The 25669-nt window shown below is 40.9% G+C and overlaps 1 protein-coding gene across 2 annotated transcripts in view; it reads left to right on the forward strand.

The window, feature by feature from the left end:
* Nucleotides 1-25669, forward strand: part of DYRK1A (dual specificity tyrosine phosphorylation regulated kinase 1A) — an 88497-nt gene that overhangs the window by 57317 nt on the left and 5511 nt on the right. For both annotated transcript variants that reach the window (XM_074533910.1, XM_074533911.1), the window contains 8 exons: nt 3114-3319; nt 16384-16476; nt 17696-17884; nt 18656-18803; nt 21453-21739; nt 24440-24586; nt 24889-25029; nt 25303-25609. In XM_074533910.1, coding sequence (XP_074390011.1) covers nt 3114-3319; nt 16384-16476; nt 17696-17884; nt 18656-18803; nt 21453-21739; nt 24440-24586; nt 24889-25029; nt 25303-25609 — 1518 coding nt within the window. The remainder of the gene's footprint in view (nt 1-3113; nt 3320-16383; nt 16477-17695; nt 17885-18655; nt 18804-21452; nt 21740-24439; nt 24587-24888; nt 25030-25302; nt 25610-25669) is intronic.

Below are 25669 nucleotides of genomic sequence, written 5' to 3' on the forward strand. Positions count from 1 at the left end.
GGTTATCCTCCAAGCCACCTCTTTGTTAGTGCAAACAGCAAATCTCAAAAATATTCTAAATTAAAAAAACCAAAATTACAGATTTGGGTGCAGGTGGACTTGAGAGGAAAAGGTCTACAAGCATGGAAAGTTTCCAGCTGAACCCAAACATCACATCACAACATTTGTATTCCATTACAAGTGGTGTTTTGTGGGGTAATTACACTTTTAACACTCTCCTACTTTGCAGTTTTACTTTATTTTAAATGTGTGTAGTGCATTGTTCAGTCTATCCTCAGACTTGTTGTGATTTTTGGAGTGTCAGAAGATCCTGTGGAGTAAATGAGAACCCCACAGTGCCAGGATTTTTGGTTTATATATTTGAGCTTTCTGCTTTTTGAGGAACACATGGAAAGGCAGAATATTTAAAATAAAATTTGTGTTTATAAAGTTCTGTAATTGTCCAGGTAATTCTCTATTGGAAACTGTGGCCTGAGGTAAGAAAACACAAGATTGAAACTTTGAAAGGGACTGGCTCCACACTTCAGAATCAGTGGTATTTTTGACTCTCTGATTTAAATATTGTTTTGACTTTTACTTCAGTCACCATGATGTTGCTAAGTGAGATTATGATTTTTTTTTTCAGGTTAAGCAGAACCTCAGAAATTAAAAGAGCAAAAAGTAGAGATAGTGGATGATGTCTTACATATGTTCAGCCATTCTTACAGGAGTGTTCAGTGAATCTTGAACAGAAAATGTTCACTGAATCCACCAAATTGTAGAGATGGGAGATAATTCTGATTCTCAGTTTTTAATGGATATTTTGTAGAAGAGTTAAAAGTAATTTTCTGTGCAATGGTTAATATTTTAATATAATCAATGTAAAATGGTAAAACTGCATTGATTCCATCCATGCAGTTCTGTTGCCCTGATAGGTGTTGAGTCAATGTGCAGTATCAATTTTAATATTTTAGTTTTCTTTTGACAGAGTTATTTTTAAGAAAGCCAAACCTTGGCTGCACTCATGTACTGTTTTCTGGTGCTTGTGTTTTCTTGCAAGGTTTGGACTGCGAAGGAAGTAGGGATTTCCCTTGGCTGGTCAGGTGCTTGGCTGTTTAACACCTTCCTTCTAAATTTAATCCTTAGTGATAATTTTACTTTCAGATTGCAGCTGCTCTTTGTTTGCTGTGCTTTGTAGGGAGGCAGAAACACAGAGGACAGGGAATCAGGGATTCAGGGAATCAGGGATTCGGGAAATCAGGGATTCAGGGATTCAGGAAATCAGGGATTCAGGGGATCAGGGATTCAGGGGATCAGGGATTCAGGAAATCAGGGAATCAGGGGATCAGGGATTCAGGGAATCAGGGATTCAGAGATTCAGGAATTCAGGGATTCAGGGAATCAGGGATTCAGGGGATCAGAGATTCAGGGAATCAGGGATTCAGGAAATCAGGGAATCAGGGATTCAGGGAATCAGAGATTCAGGAAATCAGGGATTCAGGGAATCAGGGATTCAGGGAATCAGGAATTCAGGGAATCAGGGAATCAGGAATTCAGGGAATCAGAGATTCAGGGATTCATGAAATCAGGGATTCAGGGAATCAGGGAATCAGAGATTCAGGGAATCAGGGATTCAGGAAATCAGGGATTCAGGGAATCAGGGAATCAGAGATTCAGGAAATCAGGGATTCAGGGAATCAGGGATTCAGGAAATCAGAGATTCAGGGTTTCAGGGATTCAGGAAATCAGGGATTCAGGGAATCAGGGATTCAGGGATTCAGGAAATCAGGGACTCAGGGAATCAGGGATTCAGGGAATCAGAGATTTGAGAAATCAGGGATTCAGGGGATCAGGGATTCAGGAAATCAGGGATTCAGGAAATCAGGGATTCAGGGGATCAGGGATTCAGGAAATCAGGGATTCAGGGAATCACCAGGGCTGGAGGAGCCCTTTGGGATCACCCCAGTCCCACCATCATCACCCCTGAACCTTTATCCCCACACAAAGATGAGCTGCTGAGGCTGAACAATGAATTTTCAGACAGACCAGAAAGCTGGGAGCAACCCTGAAAGGCAGAATTTGTGTGGTGTTCTGGCTTTTTAGAATCCAAACACAGAATTTGTGTGTTTGGAATGACCCCTGTCAAATTCTGACTGAGCTAGGACACCGCAGGGGGAGCTGTGAGGAAAGGGATGCTCAGGATCGGAGTCCCAGCATGGGTTGGGCTGGAAGGGACCTTTAAAGATGGAGCTCTGATGGTCAGGGACACCTCCCGCCTACTAGGGTGCTCCAGCCTGGCCTTGGGCACTGCCAGGGATCCAGGGGTGGAATTCCATCCCAGCCCTGCCCACCCTGCCAGGGAACAATTCCTCATTGCCAAGATCCCACCCAGCCCTGCCCTCGGGCACTGGCAGCCATTCCCTGGGTGCTGTCCCTGCATCCCCTGGCAATTGTCTCTCTCCAGCTTTCCTGGGGCTCCTCCAGGCCCTGCAAGGCCGCCCTGAGCTCAGCCCAAAGCTTCTCCTGTGCAGGTGAGCAATGCCAGCTGTGCCAGCCTTTCCTGCCAGCAGAGCTGCTCCATCCCTCTGCTCATCCTGGAGCCTCCTCTGGGCTCTGCAGCAGCTCCAGCTCCTCCCTGCGCTGGGGCAGGGCTGGGGCAGCTCTGCTCTCTCTCAGCTTAAGGCCATTCATTCCCTGTGTCCTTGTGAGAAGTCCCTGCCCAGCCCTTTCCCTGAGGGTGATTCTGGGATCCCTCCCTGTGGAATCTCCCATGTGTGACAATAATCTGATGGTCAGGGACACCTCCCACCAGACCAGGTTGTTCCAGCCTGGCCTTGGGCACTGCCAGGGATCCAGGGCTGGAATTCCATCCCAGCCCCTGCCCACCCTGCCAGGGAACAATTCCTCATTCCCAAGATCCCATCCAGCCCTGCTCTCTCTCAGGTTCAGGCCATTCCCTGTGTCCTTGTGAGAAGTCCCTGCCCAGCCCTGCAGGACAATTCTGGGATCCCTCCCTGTGGAACCCCCCACGTGTGACAACCCCCGGGTGCCGATGATCTCCAGGATCCAGGACTCTGAACCCAGGGCAAGATTCTCCCCTCATCCCCTGCTTAACCCTGTCCTTGTCTTTGCAGGAGGAGAGACTTCAGCATGCAAACCTTCATCTGTTCGGCTTGCACCATCGTTTTCATTCCATGCTGCTGGCCTTCAGATGGCTGGACAGATGTCCCATTCGCATCAGCAGTACAGTGACCGGCGGCAGCAGAGCATCAGTGACCAGCAGGTCTCGGCCTTATCCTACGCTGAGCAGCTCGAGCAGCCAATCCCCCTGACAAACCAGGTATGGCCAGGGCTGCTCCTGCACCTGGCAGCCCTTGGACGGGGAGCTGTGGCTTGGGAGGGACCTTCAGAGATTGGGTTGGCCATGGCAGGGACACCTCCCACTGTGCCAGTGTCCAGCCTGGCCTTGGGCACTGCCAGGGATGCAGGGATGAATTCCATCCCAGCCCTGCCAGGGAACAATTCCTGCCCAAGATCCCATCCAGCCCTGCCCTCCTTCAGTTTAGGGTCATCCCCCCATGTCCTGTCACTCTGAACCCCTGTGAAACGTCCCCTGTGTCCCTGCATTATCCAACCATCAATTACAGCATCAGGGCATTTATTCTTATAGGTTTTTTTTTTTAAACTAATTAACTCCCAACTCTGTAAGGATAGAATTAACATACAACAGTATATTTAAAACTATTTATATTTTATATATTTTATATATTTTATATTTTTATATATCTATATATGTGTATATATATGTGTATATATATGTGTGTGTGTATATATAAATACATACATATATGCATATATGTACATATACATAATATATACACATAATATATACATATATAAAATATTATATTATACCATATCTATATATATATTCTATATATTTATGTATATTCATATCTATGTATTATATATTATACTATATTTTATATTATATACTATATTATAGATTATAATATATATTATATATATTACATGCATAACACATATATATGTATATACATATATATGTATTATAATACATAATATATAATAATAGATATTATTAATCATAATACATATTACATATACATATTATATACATGTATATGTATATATGTATAATATACATATATATGTATATAATATATATATCTATATATGTATATATGTATGTATATGTATACTATAACTTCAAAAAAAAGTTTTAAAAGTTGTTTCTGAACTTCTGGAACATATTTATTCTACTTGATTAATAATAATATATATTATATATACATATTATATACATGTATATATATATGTATAATATACATATATATGTATATAATATATATATCTATATATGTATATATGTATGTATATGTGTACTATAACTTCAAAAAAAGTTTTAAAAGTTGTTTCTAAACTTCTGGAACATATTTATTCTACTTGTAACGTTTTTTTAAATAAGGGGAGAGAAAGATTGGCCAAGTGGAGAACTGTGGAAAGCTCTTTTTAAAAATAATAACTGGTTTTAAAATTTTTGTGCAGTTTGTTAGCAGCTGATTGCTTTATTATCCTAATGGGCAGTTTTAATGCAGAGTCACTGGCTGGTGTATTTGGAATACAGGAGTTTGCACAAAATAGATTTTATTTGGGTAGGTAGGACTGCTGAAAGGAGTCACAGGAGGAGTCAGCAAGAACCAGCAAGAGCTGCTGTGGCTCTGGATAAGTGGGGATTCTGTTGGTTTTTAAAAATTCCATGGCCCAGTTGTGGAAACTTAAGGGCAGAGGGGTTCCAACAAAGCCTGTAATTTAGAAATTGAAAATTTGCTGCGGACTGCTGAGGAATGCTTCACTGAAGAGGGTGAAGGTGAAGTGTTTTAGGCAGAACAGTCTCCAGAAGCATCAGGAGATGCTCTGGGGCTGTGGGGAGATGCTTTGGCAGGAGGAGGAAGGGATTGGAGGGGATGAGAATGGCCAGGGTTTGGAGAGCTCCAGTGACTGGAGATGCCAGGGCTGGGTTTCCTTTTCCAGGAGGAAGAGGAAATCTCTCATACAATAATATATAGCTTGAGGATCTACAGAGGCATTTTATTTTGAGTTTTTTGAGTTAAAGGTCTCCCAAAACTTCTACAATGAGGCTGGTCAGTCAAGAAATTTGCGCCTGAATCCTTTCAAGGCACTTTGGAAACAAACTCAAGGAATTTTAGGTTGTATGGACATGATCCATGTGAGGAAACAATCAGCTGGCCACCTTGGCCGTGGCAATCAAGCTGTTCTTGCACCACCACCACAGTTTTATAGAATCCGTGTTCTTGGCTTTGATGGTGGCCAACTCACTGCTTCGTTCCCCCCTCGGGTTCTTGTGCTCCTGCCATCACCCAGTCCCACCAAGAGTTCTCCTCACCAGGCTCCTGCTTGGGGTGGAGGTTCTGTCTGAGCCTCTGTGGGGATTCCCAAAGACTTTTTGTCTTTGCAGTGCATTTCTGGTTTTATCTGCGCAGCCAGATCCAGCTGAGATCTTCTGCTGCTGGCTCGGATCACCTGCTCTGCACCTGGACCTCTGCAGAATAAATTCCTTGTACTTTCTTTTGGGTTGCCCTTTTACAGCTCTGGCTCATCTTGATTAAAAAATATTTTTTTTTCTTTTAAAAACCTTGACCTCTGTGGTTAAAGGCTTTGTGCTTTTCTCTCCAGATGTGATCTGCCAACATCTGGGGGTGTGTGTCCCACTGATCCCTGCATGTTGCAGATTCTTTCTTTGTGACATTCCTACAGGAATCCTTTCTATTCAAGGCATTGCCATGAATGTGCTGCCACCTCTCTCTGGCCTTGAGAAAAGTTTTTTATCCAAAATATTGATAAAGTTCTGTCCTGTAAATGTCAATTCTGGAAAGGAACCTTGCAGAGAACATTGCTGGAACCATCTTTAGGTGGTTTTATTCAGGTGGGATCTCACCACTGGTTCTCTCTGTCATCTCCTTGTAGAGCTTCTAACACAGAGCAGCCTTTTATAGTGGCAAACTCTCTTTGGTCACAGAGAGTTTGTGATTCAGTTCATCCCACAGAATTCCAGGATCATTTGGGTTGGGACAAATCTCCAAGATGAGTCCCAGCTGTGACCGATGCCCACCTTGTGCCCAGCCCAGAGCACTCGGTGCCACCTCCAGGGCACACCTGCAGGGATGGGCACTGCAAAGCTCCCTGGGCAGCCCCTGCCAAGGCCTGAGCTCCCTTTCCATGGGCAAATTGCTGCTGCTGTCCCAGCTGGGCCTGTTCCCTCTGCTCCTGTCCCTTTTCCCTGGTCAGAGCCACAAGGTCCCCCTTGAGCCTCCTTTTCTCCAATGTCTATCATCCAGAAAATTCAGATTGTAATAGGCATCAAAAGGAATTGGAGAAGCCTTGGTAGTTTGATTTTAATAAACCCATAAAAACAGGAGGAGGAGAAAGGTGACCTCAGGCAGATTCAGGGAGTTTGGTCCTTTAAGGTTGGATTCTCTCCATGCAGTCAGACAGACAAGGATTGGGTCTGGGAGCTGCAATTCCTGCAGTTTCCCACCTTTGGGACAGCCTGGGTGCCACAGCTTTGCACAGCCTAAAAGTCACTGCTTGGGTGCCCTAAACCAACCTGCCTGGGTGCCCTAAATAACCTGCTAGGGTACAGATGTAAAAATAATAATCCGTTAGGGTTCCCTAAAAGCAACTTCTTAGTGTGCCCTCAAAGTAAACTGTGTGCCCTAAAAATAACTTCTTAGTGTGCCATAAAATTAAACTGTTTGGCTGCCCTAAAAGTAATTTATTTGGGTGCCCTAAAAGTAAACTGTTTGGGTGCCCTAAAAATAATTTCTTGCCCTAAAACACCCCATTTGGGTGGCCTAAAAGTAAACTGTTAGGGTGTCCTAAAATAACCTCTTTGGGTGCTCTAAAATACCCCATTTGGGTGCTCTAAAAGTAAACTATTAGGGTGCCCTGAAACTTCTTTGGGTACCCTAAAAGCAACTCATTTAGGTACCCTGAAAGTCACTTCTTTGGGTGTCCTAAAAGTAAACTCTTTGGGTGCCCAAAATCTTCTTTCAGTACCCTAAAAGTAACTCATTTAGGTGCCCTAAAAGTCACTTCCTTGGGTGCCCTAGAAGTAAACTATTAGGGTGTCCTAAAATAACCTCTTTGGGTGACCTAAAAATAACTTCTTTAGTGCCCTAAAAGTAAACTGTTTGGTGCCCTTAAACTTCTTTGAGTGCCCTAAAAGTAACTCATTTGGTAGCCTAAAAATCACTTTGAGTGCCATAATTTACCCTATTTGAGTGCCCTAAAAGTAAACTCTTTGGGTACCCTAAAACTTCTTTGGGTACCCTAAAAGTAACTAATTTAGGTACCCTAAAAGTCACTTTTGGGTGCTCTAAAAGTAAACTCTTTGGGTGCCCAAAATCTTCTTTCAGTACCCTAAAAATAACTAATTTAGATACCTAAAAGTCACTTCTTTGGGTGTCCTAAAACTTCATTGGGTACCTAAAAGTAGCTCATTTAGGTACCCTAAAAATAACTTCTCTGGGTGCCCTAAAATACCCCATTTGGATGCCCTAAAATTAAACAGTTTGGGTGCCCTAAAACTTCTTTGGTTACCCCAGAAAGTAACTCATTTAGGTACCCTAAAATAATTTCTTCAGGTGCCCTAAAATACCCCATAAGTAATTTCTTTGGGTGCCCTAAAATACCTCATTTGAGTGCCCTAAAAGGAAACTCTTTGGGTGCCCTAAAACTTAGTTTTAGGTAAAAGTGACTAATTAGTAGTTGTTACTTTTAGTAACTACTGAAAGGAACTCATTTAGGTACCCTGTAAGTAAATTCCTTGGGTGCCCTAAAATACCCATATGGGTGCCCTGTAAGTAAAGTGTTTGTGTGCCCTAAATCTTCTTTGGGTGCCCTAAAGTAACTCATTAGGTGCCCTAAAAGTCACTTCTTTGGATGCCCTAAAACACCCCTTTTGGGTGCCCTAAAATTAAACAGTTTGGGTGCCCTAAAACTTCTTTAGGTACCCTGAAAGTGACTCATTTAGGTACCCTAAAAGTCACTTTGGGTGCTCTAAAATACCCCGTTTGGGTGCTCTAAGAGTAACTTTTTGGGTGCCCTAAAAGTAAATTGTTAGGGTGCCATTAAACTTCTTTCAGTGCCCTAAAAGGAACTCATTTAGGTACCCTGTAAGTAAATTCCTTGGGTGCCCTAAAATACCCATATGGGTGCCCTGAAAGTAAAGTGTTTGTGTGCCCTAAATCTTCTTTGGGTGCCCTAAAGTAACTCATTAGGTGCCCTAAAAGTCACTTCTTTGGATGCCCTAAAACACCCCTTTTGGGTGCCCTAAAATTAAACAGTTTGGGTGCCTAAAACTTCTTTAGGTACCCTGAAAGTGACTCATTTAGGTACCCTAAAAGTCACTTTAGGTGCTCTAAAATACCCCATTTGGATGCCCTAAAAGTAAATAATTTGGATGCCCTAAAACTTCTTTGGTTACCCCAGAAGTAGCTCATTTAGGTACCCTAAAATAATTTCTTTGAGTGCCCTAAAATACCCTATTTGGATGCCCTAAAATTAAACAGTTTGTGTGCCCTAAAACTTCTTTAGGTACCCTGAAAGTAGCTCATTTAAGTACCCTAAAAGTCACTTTGGGTGCTCTAAAATACCCCATTTGGGTGCTCTAAGAGTAACTTTTTGGGTGCCCTAAAAGTAAATTGTTAGGGTGCCCTTAAACTTCTTTCAGTGCCCTAAAAGTAAACTCTTTGGGTGCCCAAAATCTACTTTCAGTACCATAAAAGTAAATCATTTGAGTGCCCTAAAATTAAACAGTTTGGGTGCCCTAAAACTTGTTTGGTTACCCCAGAAAGTAACTCATTTAGATACCCTAAAAGTCACTTCTTTGGGTGCCCTGAAAGTAAATAGTTTGAGTTTCCTAGAACTTCTTTGAGTACCCTAAAAGTAACTTATTTAGGTACCCTAAAAGTAACTTTTTTAGGTGCTCTAAAATACCCTGTTTAGGTGCCCTAAAAGGAAACTGTTTGGATGCCCTAAAATAACTTCTTTGGGTGCCCTAAAATACCCCATTTGGGCGCCCTAAAAGTAAACACTTTGAGTGCCCTAAAACTTCTTTGCTTACCCTAAAACACCCCATTTGGGTGGTCTAAAATAACTTTTTTGGGTGCCCTAAAATGCCCCATAAGTGATTTCGTTGGGTGTCCTAAAATACCTCATTTGTTGCCCAAAAGTGAACTGTTTGGGTGCCCTTAAACTTCTTTGGGTAACCTAAAAATAAATCATTTAGGTACCCTAAAATAATTTTTTTGGGTGCCCTAAAATACCCCATTTGGGTGGTCTGAAAGTCACTTCTTTGGGTGCCCTAAAACAGCAATTTGGATGCCTTATAAAACATTTTTGGATAGTCTAAAAATAACTATTTTGGGTGCCTAAAAATAACTGTTGGGTGCCTAAAAATAACTGTTGGATAGCCTAAAAATAACTATTTTGGGTGCCCTAAAAGTAAACTGTTAGGGTGCCATAAAACTTCATTTTAAAAGTAAAAAAAGTAATAAAAGTAATAAAAGTAATAAAATTATTTATTATTTATTTAATAATAAATAATATTTATTATTATAAAATAAAATTTTAAAGTAATAGAAGTAATAAAAGTAACTCATTTAGGGTGCCCTAAAAGTCACTCCTTTGGGTGCCCTAAAAAACCCCATTTGGGTGCCCCCATAAATAACTTCTTTAAAAGGGTGAACCCTTCCAAATCCCAGTGGGGATTTGGGGTTGGGAAATGGGATTTGGGCTCAGGAAATCAGAATTTGGGTTCGGGAAATTGGCGTTTGGGATTGGGAAATCAGGATTTGGGCTCTGGAAATCGGGATTTGGGGTGGGGAAATCAAGGTTTGGGCTCTGGACATTGGGATTTGGGCTCTGGAAATTGGGATTTGGGCTCTGGAAATCAGGATTTGGGCTAGGGGAATCAGGGTTTGGGCTCTGGAAATTGGGATTTGAACTCTGGAAATCAGGATATGGGCTCGGGAAATGGGGATTTGGGCTCTGGAAATGGGGATTTAGGCCCGGGAAATGGGGATTTGGGCTTGGGAAATCGGGATTTTTGCTCGGGAAATGGGGGTTTGGGTTCAGGAAATGAGGATTTGGGCTTGGGAAATGGGGGTTTGGTCTCAGGAAGTGGGGTTTGGGCTCTGGAAATGGGGATTTTTGCCCGGGAAATGGGGATTTTGCCCTGGAAATGGGGGTTTTGCTCGGGAAATGGGGATTTTGCTCGGGAAATGGGGATTTGGGCTTGGGAAATCGGGATTTTTGCTCAGGAAATGCGGATTTGGGTTCAGGAAATCAGGATTTGGGCTTGGGAAATGAGGATTTGGGCTCAGGAAATGGGGGTTTGGTCTCAGGAAGTGGGGTTTGGGCTCTGGAAATGGGGATTTTTGCCCGGGAAATGGGGATTTTGCTCGGGAAATGGGGATTTGGGCTCGGGAAATGGGGTTTGGTCTTGGGAAATGGGGGTTTGGGCTTGGGAAATTGGGGATTTAGGCCCGGGAAATGGGGGTTTGGGCTCAGGAAATGGGGATTTAGGCCCGGGAAATGGGGATTTGTGCTCGGGAAATTGTTTTTTTCTCGGGAAATGGGGGTTTTGCCCTGGAAATGGGCTTTTCCCGCTCGCGGCCGTTGCCGGCCTGGCGCGCCCCCTGCTGGCCGCGGCGCCGCGGTGCTCCCGGGCCCGGCCCCGCGCTCCCTCAGGAAGCTCTGCCCCGTTATTCCTCTTTTCTGGCTCCTTTTTTTAATGGAGTGTCTGGTTCAGGCTCCTGGAACGATTTTAATTCATAAGCAGAGAATAAATGTGAATTTATTGGTTTTATTCCTGCTTGCATTTAGGGTTCTAGTGGCTTGCAGGCCATATTCTGGTTTTTGGGGAATCATTCTCAGTTGCAGATTAAAGGCTAGGGAGCAGTAATGACAATTTATATTCAGATTATATAAATTATCTGTATTTATATTAAATGTAAATAATAGAAATAATTACATTTAAGTTGCTCTTAAAAGATTATTTACATCATTTTCTCTTGCACTTCTTCCTTTCTGGCTGTGGTCCCCACACCCATCACTGACAAGATCAAAGAATTCCAGGAAAATACTCCAAGAGCAGCCAGATTGTTTTGTTTTTCTCTTATTTATGAGGTTTTAAATTACACTTAAAACCTTCCAGCTCTGTCTTTTTACATTTTTTTTCTTCAGGAGTTCTTTTTTAAGGCTTTTATTTCCCAAATGGTGCTGGCAGGAGGGGTCCTTGAGTTCAACACAGCCTGATGGGAATGAAAGATAAGAGCTTAAAAGTTGTCACAACTTCAAAGTTTCTCTTTTTTGCTGCTCTGTTTTAATGCTCAGATTGCCTGAAACTCTTTTCATTAAATTACAAAATTATTAGAAAATTGATTTACCTGATAAAGGAGCTGAGGTGAGATTTTGGTAACAAATTCCAGCGGTTCAGCTTTTGTGAAACACCTGGAATGGGAAGGTCAGGCTGAGTGTTGAACACCTTTGTAGCTTGGATTATCTAACATAATTTGCATATATTAAAAAACAAATATACCATATATAAAACCAATATATATACTTTATAAAATAAATATATAATGTAATATAATGTAATATAATGTAATGTAATGTAATGTAATGTAATGTAATGTAATATAATATAATATAATATAATATAATATAATATAATATACATAATATACATAATATAGAATATATAGTATATAGTATATAATGCATAATACACAATATATAATGTGTAGTATATAATATACAATATATAAAATATAATATAGAATATATAATGTATATATTATATACTATAAATTATATATAGTATAATATATAAAATTATACTATATATAGTATATATATAGTATATATAATATATAATTATATTCATATAGTATATATGTATGTATGCCTATGTATATGTATATATGTGTGTGTGTATATATATATATATATTATATGAATATAATTATCTGTAGAATTTGATGTTTTTTGACCACATCTTGGCCAGAGATTTTATTGACCTCATCAAGATCATTGCCATGTTCATGCTGTAGCACCAGTTTAAAATCCTTAATTCAGATATTCCCACTACCTATTCAATATTATTGTTAATAATGGTTTAACTTCTCTGTCATCAGTGAGGCCATGCAGGTCAATTAAACAATTAAATTTGGAATTCTTGCTAAAAGTTGCCCTGACACAATGAAAATTTCATTATTTATTTTGTTTGTGAAGTGGAACATGTGCTCTGCACAAGTTGAATTTATCTTTTTTTTCTTTCTTCTTTTAATGAATGTGGATACTGGTGGATCTTTCCTTTTTAGAAAAAAAAATCTGAATTAAAGCATCCCATAAACAGCTCAGGATTCTCCATAATAAAAATATTTTTAAAAGGAGCAGTGCCATCTGTTTGGACAAAAAAAGAAAATGCCCATGAAGAAGAAATTTGTTGTGTGTTCCACCCCCAAAGGCTGGGAGTTCAACCAGCACACCTGAGTTAAAAGTCACAGTTGCCATAAAATGTGCTTTGTCACCAGTGTGTTGAGGACACATGAATGGGGCCCTTTTTGTGGGTATTTTCTTATTAATTAAAGGATTTTGTTATCTCTCAGACCTGAGATGCAGCAGCTCATTGATTTGCGTTCTGGTTTTAGAGATCTGGGCTTGCAGTGTGGCTGTGTGGCCACCAGATAGAGACTGGAGCTTGTGAAATGGGAGTTTTCTCTTTCCTTTTCCTTTTCCTTTTCCTTTTCCTTTTCCTTTTCCTTTTCCTTTTCCTTTTCCTTTTCCTTTTCCTTTTCCTTTTCCTTTTCCTTTTCCTTTTCCTTTTCCTTTTCCTTCTCCTTCTCCTTCTCCTTCTCCTTCTCCTTCTCCTTCCCCTTCCCCTTCCCCTTCCCCTTCCCCTTCCCCTTCCCCTTCCCCTTCCCTTCCCTTCCCTTCCCTTCCCTTCCCTTCCCTTCCCTTCCCTTCCCTTCCCTTCTCTTTTTCTTTTTTTCCCCTTTTTTCCCCTTTTTTTTCCCTTTCTTTGGTGGTTGAGCATTCCTTAAATCCAAGTCAGAAATCAGAGTAACCCCAACAATAAAGGATCGGACGGTGTTGTTGTATAAAACACAAAATTATTTTGTTCCATGCTCTTCCATCATCAGGAAGAAAGAATCTCACTTGAAAAAAGAAGTGAATATTACAAATTTCACCATATGAAAGTGTGAGGAAAAAAATTCAACCCAAAAATTAATGAACTCAGGGAGCAAAATCAAACTTCTGAGAAGTTCATACAGGTTCAGGAGTGTGCTCAGAAATGTGTGACTGTAAAAATGCACAATTGTTAAAGAAGGGACTGGCTGTAGCAGCCTGCAGAATTTGAATTATTTACAATTTTTGGATGGTGATAATTCAGATATTTTTTTCACCAGGCTGTTTACTTGAGTGGAAATTAGATCTTTATTTTTGTAGTAAGCAGGCAAATTTGACTTATAAATTTGAAAAGAAACATCAAAACTTGTCATCCAAACTCCCTTTCCAAATCAGAGCAATTTTTTGTGGGAATAGTTGATCTGAACTATGGAATCCTTCCACACTGAGACTTTTCCCTCAAAAATCAAATCCCTGTTCTGCTCCTGCAGCCCAGGAGGAGAGACTGAGCCCTGCCAGTATTCCTGATATTCTTCTGCCACCTCCTGGTTTCTTTCACCAGCAATCCCCACCAGTGTTCCCATATCCCAACACTTTCCCTCAGTCAGAATTCTGGATTTTGAGGGAAATATTTGGATTTGAAGCTGCTTTAACAATGACAGCTGGGTCAGGACTTGCTGCTGCTCAGTGCTGAGGGAGAGATCCTAAAGATCCCCTTGAGGTGGGGTTTATTTCATGGCCACATTTGTTTGCCAGATGAAAGGAAGAAACAAAAATGTTTTGTAAATGTCTGATGGTTTGTTTAGGAAACTTTCAAACAGTTTCCCGATGTTTACAAAGTGCTTGTACTTGTAATAAAATAAAATTAATGGTTTTTCCCCCTGCCCACACAGGAGGAGAAGGGGAGTTTGGCTTTCTAGGGTGGTCCCTCAGTACCTCAGTGCATGTCCAGTTTCAGAAGCACAAACTCTCTATAATTTCTTTCTGTGATACCTTTTTTGGGTCACTTTGGTGTGATTCTTTTTATTTTGTCATAGAGAGAAAAGTAGTTATTTGTATAGCAACCGTTATAAGTATTAAGTTATTGTATAAAAACTAGAAGGTAGACTTGGCAATGGCAAACTCTCTTCAGTCACAGGAGATGACTGCTGCTTTTTCAAGTTGCTATCACAGAATTCCAGGATCATTTAGGCTGGGAAAGGTCTCCAGGATGAATCCCAGCCCAGTCCTTCCCCAGCCCAGAGCTCTGAGGGCCATTTCCAGGCCTTCCTTGGACACCTCCATTTAATAACTCATTTATTAGTTCAATAATTCTGATGGAAAACATGCACAGAACAGGCTTTTCTCTGGTGGAGTTGCTTAAACTCACCCTGGGGTTTTCTGTCCTGTACAGAAAACTGAGGGGACCAGGCCCAGGCTGGGGGTGCCCTGCTGGGGAAGGACCTGGGGACACCAAGCTGTCCCTGGGCCAGCAGAGTGTCCTGGGGACATCAGGATGGGCACTGCCACCAGGTCAGGGCTGCCCCTGCCCCTGTGCCCAGCCCTGGGGGCACCTCTGGCTGCTGTGCCCAGCTCTGGCTCCTCAGCACAGCAGGGCCAGGAGCTCCTGGAGCTGAGCAAGGGCCTGGAGCAGCTCCGTGCCCAGGAAAGGCTGAGGGAGCTGGGGCTGCTCAGCCTGGAGAGGAGCCCAGGGAGAGAGAGGGGCTGAGCCCTGCCTGGGCCTGCCTGGGCCTGTGTCTGTCCCTGTGTCTGTCCCTGTGTCTGTCCCTGGCTGTCCCTGTCTCTGTCCCTGTGTCTGTCCCTGCAGCTGTCCCTGGCTGTCCCTGTCTCTGTCCCTGTCTCTGTCCCTGTGTCTGTTCCTGGCTGTCCCTGTGTCCGTCCCTGTGTCTGTCCCAGGAGCAGGGAGCTCATTCTGTCCCTGCACTGCTGAGGGCACACCCAGAGTGCTGTGCCCAGCTCTGGCCCCTCAGTTTGGGAAGGACCTTGGGACACTGAGCACATCCAGAGGGGCCAACGAGGCTGCAGAGGGGCTGGGAACACAAACCCTGTGAGGAAGCCCTGAGGGAGCTGGGGGTGCTCGGCCTGGAGAAAAGGAGACTCAGGGAGAGAGAGGGGCCCTCAGCCCTGTCTGTCCCTGTGGCTGTCCTTGTGTCTGTCCCTATGTCTGTCCCTGTGGCTGTCCCTGGCTGTCCCTGTCTGTCCCTCTGTGTCCCTGGCTGTCCCTGTGTCTGTCCCTGTGGCTGTCCCTGTGGCTGTCCCTGTCTGTCCCTGAGTCTGTCCCTGTGTCTGTCCCTGTGTCTGTCCCTGGCTGTCCCCTTGTCTGTCCCTGTGTCTGTCCCCGTGTTTGTCCCTGGCTGTCCCTGTGTCTGTCCCTGTGTGCAGAGCTCAGAGCAGGCCCAGGCTCTGCTCCAGGCCCAGCAATGGCCCCAGAGCCACGGGCAAGGCCTGAGCCCAGCAATTCCCCTCACAGGAGGCACAACTTCTGCCCTGGGCAGTGCCCAGCCCTGAGCAGAGATCAGAGGGGCCCTGGGGGCTCCTCCTGGGGACATTCCAGAGCCACCTGGACCCAGCCCTGTGCCCTGAGCTCTGGGATGGAGATCTGGGAGGGATCAGCCACTCTCCAGAGTCCCCATCAGACTCCGGCTGGGTGGGACAGAATTCCCAGAGCTTGTCCAGCAGTGCTGGGCACAGCTTTTGGAGCTGATTTGTCTCTTGGTAGTCCTGGATTTTGGTTTTATTTGGAATGTAATGCAGTTGAATGTGCTGAACTTGCCCAGTTCTCAAGCAGTTTCTGTGAACTTCCAGAGGAACTTGCTGTGAAGTTCCTTTGGAGCTGTACCTTAAACATGGTGTCAGTCCTGAGGGGAGGAGTGATGGAGGAGAGCCTTTGTTGTCAGAGCACATTTGTATTAAAACTTTTGGGTGTAGTGGGAGGAGAGGTAGGAATCTTGGAATTTACCCTTATTGAAAAATTCTTAATACATTAAAAATGATGAATATATCGAAAAGCAACTAAACTGGGTGTAGGGTTTTTCTTACTGTCAGTTAAAAAAAACCTGTTGCATTTAAATAGCTCATTTCCATGAGGAATTTCACAATTTGATGCAGTAACTATACCATTAAATTCCTAGTTTTATTCTAATTTCTGTCATATTCCTATTCCAGAGGCGGATGCCCCAAACTTTTCGTGATCCAGCCACTGCTCCACTGAGGAAACTCTCCGTAGATTTGATCAAAACTTACAAGCATATTAATGAGGTAATGCCTGCAGCTGCCTTCAGTGCACTGATGTTTGTTACAACACGTGATTTTAATGGATTTTTAACAAATAATCTCATCAAGAGATCCAAAAAATCAGGTTTTCTATCAGTTGTTCATGTCCTGTTTGAGGTCATGGCTGTCACAGTCCTGTTTTCTGTCCAGCACACAGGAAATCTTTTATCCTGGGATTTATTTTCTGTTGTTTTATAAACAAATGTTGAGCTTGCAGGACAAGGAGACACGAGTGACACAAGCACACTTTGAGCTCAATAAAACTTTGTTTATGTTTCTAAGAGCTTTGAATGAAAATGCTGAAGTGTTTTCCCTTAATTATTGAATGAAATATTATAGACAAATGGAAAATATAAAGTTGTTCAGGTTAATACAGGAAAGCATCAGCTAGTTTGAAATTTTTGATAGTTAAAGGGATTGTGAAGATACTTTTATGGTGATTAGCCTATAAGGAAAATGCTGAAGTGTTTTTCCTGAATTATTGAATGAAATATTATAGAGGAATGGAAAATAAAAAGTTGTTCAGGTTAATACAGGAAAGCATCAGTTAGTTTCAAAGTTTTGAAAATTAAAAGTAATGTGAAGGGATTTTTATGGTGATTAATGACTTCCTTGGAATTCTTTCCCAGTTTTGTGGGAACATCAATGGTAATTCTTGTTTCCAGTAGTTAACATTTTGAATTTTACTGTGTGCACAGTGTGCTGGGGTGTTTCTGTTCTTTGGCACCTGTGACTCCAGAGATCAGGGTTACTATGTTAGTCAGAGTTATTATTACTATTTATTAGTGTTAGAACATTTATCAGAGTTATTATTATTATATATATATTATATATTTATATAGTATATAGTATATAGTATATAGTATATAGTATATAGTATATATTGTATATTATTATATAAATGTGTCTCAGCACATTTATCAGAGTTATTACTATTACTTATTAGTATTAATACATTTATCAGTTGTTATTATTATTATTTATTAGTGTCAGTACATTTTTTCAGCTCTGCTTTCCCAGTTTTTCCATTATTCAAGACTTTCCTTTGGAATTATGACCTGGCTTCAACCACAGCAACAGGAGGAGAGGATTGCTTGGTTTTCACTTGTAGAAATTCCACTTTCAAAGCACAGGATGCTGAATAAAAGTTGATTTTCCTCTTTCCTGAGCTGCAGTTGTAAAGGAAGCTCCTTTTCCCCTCCAGGTTTACTATGCAAAAAAAAAACGGCGGCATCAGCAGGGCCAGGGAGATGATTCCAGTCACAAAAAGGAGAGGAAAGTTTACAATGATGGTTATGATGATGACAACTACGACTACATTGTGAAAAATGGGGAGAAGTGGATGGACCGCTATGAGATCGACTCCTTGATAGGCAAAGGATCCTTTGGACAGGTAAAGGCTCCTTAGGTGTTCTTACCATTACTGTGGATCACGGGTGTGATTTATTTAAAGTGCTATTTCTGATTTGTTTTGAAATGAAAACTCTTTTTTCTCACTCCTGTTATCCTGAGTGCCTGTTCAGACACTCAGATCTTGTGCTATTTCATGTTACTACAGAAAACATTTTATTCTATTTCAGTGTGTGCTGCATTTTACAATGAGAACTCCTCCACCTTTTGCCACCTGTGACATTTTTGACTTGAGTTTGTTTTTAGTTTGAGTTACATTTTTACTTTGGTTTTGGTTTGAGTTAGGTTTTTAGCTTGAATTGGGTTTTTAACTTAAAACAATAGTTAGTGCTGGATCTTACCTCCTATAAATGTCATTAGCAGCATTTGTTTTGTCTGGTTGCAGCTTTAGCCAAGGCTTCAACCTTGGCTAAAGTTGCAGCCAACACCTTCTCTCAGTCAGAATTCAGGAATTTGAGGGAAATATTTGGATTTGAAGCTGCTTTAACAATGACTGCTGGATCAGGATGGAGATTTTATTTTGTTGGTTTTAGTTTTCCTCAGATTTACCAGTACTTTTACACTGTTGGTTTAGATAATTTTATTTGCAGATAAAGTGACATCACTGCAATAAACATCACCAAATGAGTTGTAGCTTTATTGTATCATCAGAAGAAATAAGATTAAAAAGGAGAATTCTGAATTCAGAAAGGTGAACAAGGGAGTTTGGGTGGGTTTGGGAGTTGGATTTTCCTGATGGATTTCTCTCTTGCAGGTTGTGAAGGCTTATGACCGAGTGGAGCAGGAGTGGGTGGCCATCAAAATCATCAAAAACAAGAAGGCTTTCCTCAACCAGGCCCAGATTGAAGTGAGGCTGCTCGAGCTGATGAACAAACATGACACTGAGATGAAATACTACATAGGTATGGGATTAATTACTCCTCGTTTTTATCGCTTTATGAAAGGTTTGGATCTTGCTGTGGAGCTCAGGCTGCTTCCAGCTGGTTGCCAAATCCATTTTGGAATATTTGTGATGGTATTTGGTGGTTCCTGCCACGCTGGTGGGTCCAGCCAGCTCAGGAACTCTGGGGAGGAGCTGGAGCCAAGTGAAGGAAGCCCAGCAGGACATGGAATGGTGGGAGGAGAATTCCAAAGGTGAGAGAAGAGGGATTTGGACAAGGATGTGTGGCAGGAAATGGCACCAGGGTGGGAGCAAAATGTTCCATCTCAGGTGAGTTGTAAAGGACACAGAAGGAGCTGCTGTGGCAGAATGGAGAAAACAAATCCATGGGCACCAAGCTGACCAAAGATCCACCTTAATTAAAGTCTGAATTCTCATGGTGCTCATATTCAAGATTTTATTATCCCAGAAAGGGGAGTGTGTTGCTTTTTCTCTGAAATGCTTTTCCTGTTTCAGTTGAAGGTTTGACAGTGGCAAACCCTGCTGGCCTCTGAACAGAGGAATGTGATGAATATTTCACTTATTTAACAAAAAAAAAGGCTTGGATTGGTCCCTTTCATAAACTGAAAGGAAATAAATACAATTCCTTGGAGATATTGATTAGTTTTATTAATTGAAGTGATCAGCTTATAAGTTGATGTCATTGTGTATTTTAAATTATTCTCACATGTTAACCAATTAATTATTAATTAATTATTCTCACATGTTAACCACCAATTAAATATTTTCTCTTCATGTAAGGAAGGGATAACTTATTTTGATAATACATCCCTTCACTAGTTTTTGGTTAATTCAGTTTTACTGAAGTGCACATGAGGATGTGAAAACGTCCTCTTGTCCTCCAAATATGGCAGAAATATTTTGTAAATAACACAGAACCAGGAAAAAACCTGACGTTCTTATTTTACTCAGTGCCCAGCTTCCTATACATTGATAAAGCATTTAAAAGATGCTTTTAAATAAACTTAAAAGATGCTTTTAACTTAAATAAAATGCTTAAATAAGATGCTTAAACTTTCAATAAACTTAAAAGATGCTTTTTAAATGATTTCACAAGAATTTCCAGTTTTACTGGGGTGCACCTGAGGATGTGAAAATGTCCTCTTGTTCTCCAAGGATGGCAGAAATATTTTGTAAAAACCATAGAACCAGGAAAAAACCTGATGTTCTTGTTTTACCCAGCGCTCAGCTTCTTACACATTGATTAGAAGCATTTAAAAGATTTCATAAGTTTTTCCAGTTTTGCTGAGGTGCACCTGAGGATGTGGAAATGCCCTCTTATACTCCAAGGATGGCAGAAATATTTTGTAAAAACCATAGAACCAGGAAAAACCCCAGTGCTCTTGTTTGACTCAGTGCTCAGCTTCCTGCATTTAAAAGATTTCACAAGATTTTGCACCCAGGGATGTGTAAAATGCCCCTCTGTGTCCCAGGCATGGCAGAAATATTTTTCAAACACCACAGAACCAGGAAAAAACCTGATGTTCTTGTTTTACCCAGCGCTCAGCTTCTTACACATTGATTAGAAGCATTTAAAAGATTTCATAAGTTTTTCCAGTGTTATTGAGGTGCACCTGAGGATGTGGAAACGTCCTCTTGTCCTCCAAGCATGGCAGAAATATTTTGTAAAAACCACAGAACCAGGAAAAAACCCAGTGCTCTTGTTTTACTCACTGCCCAACTTCCTACTCATTGATTAAAGCATTTAAATGATTTCACAAGATTTTGCAGTTTTGCTGAGGTGCACCTGAGGATGTGGAAATGTCCTCTTGCCCTCCAAGACAGAAATTTCTTCCTTCTTGGCAGAAATATGTTATAAACGCCACAGAACCCGGAAATAACCTGACGTTCTTATTTTACTCAGTGCTCAGCTTTCTGTACATTAATTAAAGCATTTTAAAGATTTCACGAATTTTTGCACCCAAGGATGTGTAAAATGCCCTTCTGTACCCCAGGCATGGCAGAAATATTTTGTAAACACCACAGAACCAGGAAAAACCCCAGTGCTCTTGTTTTACTCAGTGCTCAGCTTTCTGTACTTTAATTAAAGCATTTAAAAGATTTCACAAGATTTTCCAGTTTTACTGAGGTGCACCTGAGGATGTGGAAATGTCCTCTTGTCCTCCAAGCATGGCAGAAATATTTTGTAAAAACCATAGAACCAGGAAAAACCCCAGTGCTCTTGTTTGACTCAGTGCTCAGCTTCCTGCATTTAAAAGATTTCACAAGTTTTTGCACCCCAGGATGTGTAAAATGCCGCTCTCTACCCCTGGCATGGCAGAAATATTTTGTATATCACACAGAACCAGGAAAAAACATTATGTTCTTGTTTTACCCAGCGCTCAGCTTCCTACACATTGATTAAAGCATTTAAAAGATTTCATAATATTTTCCAGTTTTACTGAGGTGCACCTGAGGATGTGGAAATGCCCTCTTGCCCTCCAAGACAGAAATTTCTGCCTCCTTGGCAGAAATATCTTAAAAACACCACAGAACCAGGGAAGAAAAACGATGTTCTGTTATTTTATTGACGCTCCTCCATCCTCCACGCTGCGTTGCAACAACCCCTCATTCCCAGCGTGCATTAATGCCATTTCCTCCTTTTCCCCAGTGCATTTGAAGCGTCACTTCATGTTCAGGAACCACCTGTGCTTGGTGTTTGAGATGCTGTCCTACAACCTGTACGACCTGCTGAGGAACACCAACTTCCGCGGCGTCTCGCTCAACCTGACGCGCAAGTTCGCGCAGCAGATGTGCACGGCCCTGCTCTTCCTGGCCACCCCCGAGCTCAGCATCATTCACTGTGACCTAAAACCCGAGAACATCCTGCTCTGCAACCCCAAAAGGAGCGCCATCAAGATCGTGGATTTCGGCAGTTCGTGTCAGCTTGGGCAGAGGGTGAGTTTGGGGGGAAATGGGTGAGAATTCTGTTTGTGCTGCTGAAAAATGTAGGATTTTTATGTTGTGATACTCATCTAGCTCATTGGAGCTTCATTCGTGATGGTTTTATGTGATATTCACATTCTCTGAAAAATCCCTTTGCTTGGGATTTTGCTCCTGGGAAGCTGAGAAGCCTCAGAGAAAAAGGAAAGCAATAATTATCTGATTTGCTTCTCCTGTGTTTTGCTCATGTGGAATGTGTTTGGACATTGTTTATCCAACAGGTGATTCATTAGTTTAATGTGAATTGGTTTCATTGGTTTAATGTGAATTATTTTCACTCATTGGCCAATCAGTGCCAAGTTGTGCCAGGACTCTGGAGAGAGTCACAAATTTTTCATTATTATCTTTTTAGCATTCACTAACTATTCTTTCTGTATTCTTTAGTATAGTTTAGTATAGCATTCTTTAATACAATATATTAAAGAATACTTGAGAGATTGTTTACCACAGGTGATTGTTTCATTGGTTTCATATAAATTATTTTCACTCATTGGCCAATCAGTGCCAAGTTGTGCCAGGACTCTGGAGAGAGTCGTGAATTTTTCATTATTATTGTTTTAGCATTCTCTTAAGTCTCCTTTCTCTATTCTTTAGTATAGTTTAGTTTAGTGTTCTTTAATATAAGGAAAGAACCTGATGTTCTTATTTTACTCAGTGCTCAGCTTTCTGTACATTAATTAAAGCATTTAAAAGATTTCACAAGATTTTGCAGTTTTATTGAGGTGCACATATTATTAATATAATAATATGCATATTATTAATATAATAATATGCATATTATTAATATAATATAATATAATATAATATAATATAATATAATATAATATAATATAATATAATATAATATATTATTAATATAATATATTAAAGAATACTTGGGAGATTGTTTACCACAGGTGAATGTTTCATTGGTTTAATGTAAATTATTTTAACTCATTGGCCAATCAGTGCCCAGCTGTTCCAGGACTCTGAAGAAAGTCACAAGTTTTCATTATTATCTTTTCAGCCTTCTGTCTGCATCCTTTCTCTATTCTTTAGTATGGTTTAGCATTCTTTAGTATAATATAATATAATATCATAAAGTAATAAATCAGCCTTCTGAGTACATGGAGTCAGATTCATCATTCCTCCCTTCATCTGGGGGAAATGCAAATACAACAGTTTTAAAATAATAACTCAATTTTAAATAGAGATCCACAGTCCACAAGAGCTCAAAATCCCAGATTTGTCAAGGCTGGAAAAGATCTTTAAGATCAAGTCCAACCATGAAGCAGCAGCACCACGTTCACCACTAAAACAAGTCCAAAAGTGTCACATCCACACCTTATTTTGAACAATTTGACAATCCACACTTCCTTTAGTGTCCCAGTAGAAAAAAAATCCACCCCATGATAAATTTTTTATGTTTTTTTCTTTCTCCTTGTCTGTGTTTTTGTGCTGTCAGTGGAGAATGCGCCAGCACTTGTTGGTAGAAATCTGCAGTGCTAATAAATAAAACAAAAAATTAAGTATAAATAAATAAAATACTCTTTTATTATTATCTTATTCCATCTATATTCCTGTTTACCTGAGCATTCCTTTAGCACATCCCCTGTTTATGATGATGACACTGAAGATTGGATCTGTAGGAAAAGAATTCAGGAATTCATGGACTGACTTCACCAAAAGTGCCCCAATTGCTGGCACTGGTCAGCAGCACCCCATTGCTTTTTCCCAGGATAAATTTAGGAATACTGGATCAGAATATGGAATATTGGATTGAAAGCAGCAATGAAACAGAGATTTAGATTAATAAAAAACCTTTTTGTTATAAACTAAAAGGAAGGGCTACAGGAACAGACCAGGTGAAATCATATCTGAATTATTTATCCAAATCCATTATTTATCCATAATAAAATAATTTTGAAGTATTAAGAATCACAATTACAAAAGCATGGCATGACTCAAGCTGAACTTTCTGCTTTTTTTGTGACCATAATATTTTCCTAAAAATTAACAATTCGATACTTTTATTAATGTAATATATGCATAGATTTCATTCCTTTAGCACATCCCCTGTTTATGATGATGACACTGCAGATTGGATCTGTAGGAAAAGAATTCAGGAATTCATGGACTGACTTCATCAAAAGTGCCCCAATTGCTGGCACTGGTCAGCAGCACCCCATTGCCTTTTCCCAGGATAAATTTAGGAATAGTGGATCAGAATGTGGAATATTGGATTGAAAGCAGCAATGAAAAAGAGATTTAGATTAATAAAAAACCTTTTTGTTATAAACTAAAAGGAAGGGCTACAGGAACAGACCAGGTGAAATCATATCTGAATTATTTATCCAAATCCATGATTTTTCCATAATAAAATAATTTTGAAGTATTAAGAATCACAATGACAAAAGCATGACATGACTCAAGCTGAACTTTCTGCTTTTTTTGTGACCATAATATTTTCCTAAAAATTAACAATTAGATACTTTTATTCATGTAATACATGTATATATTTTATTATCCCCGATACCTCCTCTGTCCCTGCACCAGAATGGGATTTCATGGCAGCTGTGTTTTGTTTTTGAAAATTTGAAAATTTTGAAAATGTTGGGATTTTCATTCCCTTGGGGTGCTGTGTGTGACGGTGATGTGGAGATGCTTTTCTTGCAGATATACCAATATATCCAGAGCCGTTTTTATCGATCACCAGAGGTGCTACTGGGAATGCCTTATGACCTTGCTATTGACATGTGGTCCCTTGGGTGTATTTTAGTCGAGATGCACACTGGAGAGCCTCTCTTTAGTGGGGCAAATGAGGTGAGTTATCTCCCAGGAATTGGGGTTTTTTTGTTGTTTATCCCCATCTTGATTTTCCTCTGTTTAATTAGAATGCATCAATTAGGAAAATCTGGTAATTCTGATCAATAACAGGACTTTTGTCAGGACACAAAATTACCTGTTCATCATTTTCTGTGTCTCGCTCTTACTCCTTAATTTGTTTTGTCCATATTAAATTTTTCTTAATTAATTTAGCTTAGAACTTGTGTGAGTAGCTGACATTGTGCCACAGCTGGGCTGGCTGTCTCTTGTCCTTCACCAAGCCATTTTATTTGGGACAGGTGGATCAGATGAATAAAATAGTGGAAGTTTTGGGGATTCCACCAACCCACATCCTCGACCAAGCACCCAAAGCAAGAAAGTTCTTTGAGAAGTTGCCAGATAGCACTTGGAACTTGAAGAAGACCAAAGATGGAAAAAGGGTAGGTAAAACAATTAGGATAATAATAAATATATCTAAAAATATATAAAATGGGGAGTTGGTACTTTATTTTGTGTTGTCTTACTGAAAATGCAGCTGAGTTGTTTGTTTTGCATCGTCTTACTGAAAATGCAGTTTTGTCGTTGATTCTGTTCTGCCTTGCCAATTAAATAACATTTCCAGTCACGCTGAACAGTTTCTTGCTTTGATTTGAGTTTTTGCACAGAATCTGTGCTTCACCCACTGATTGCCAGCCATTCCTCCCTCCCCACAGGAATACAAACCACCGGCAACTCGCAAACTCCACAATATCCTGGGAGTCGAGACCGGGGGGCCGGGCGGGCGCCGTGCTGGGGAGTCAGGTCATACTGTAGCTGACTACTTGAAGTTCAAAGACCTCATCTTAAGGATGCTTGACTATGACCCCAAGACACGAATCCAGCCCTACTACGCCCTGCAGCACAGTTTCTTCAAGAAGACGGCGGACGAAGGTACCAACACGAGTAACAGCGTGTCCACGAGTCCTGCCATGGAGCAGTCACAGTCTTCAGGAACCACCTCTAGTACATCTTCGAGCTCAGGTGGGTTTTGGTCATCAGCAGGTTTGTTGGGCACTGAACAGGCTCACCAGGGAATGGGCA

Source organism: Zonotrichia albicollis, chromosome 2 (assembly GCF_047830755.1).
Source record: "Zonotrichia albicollis isolate bZonAlb1 chromosome 2, bZonAlb1.hap1, whole genome shotgun sequence".
Lineage (NCBI taxonomy): Eukaryota > Metazoa > Chordata > Aves > Passeriformes > Passerellidae > Zonotrichia > Zonotrichia albicollis.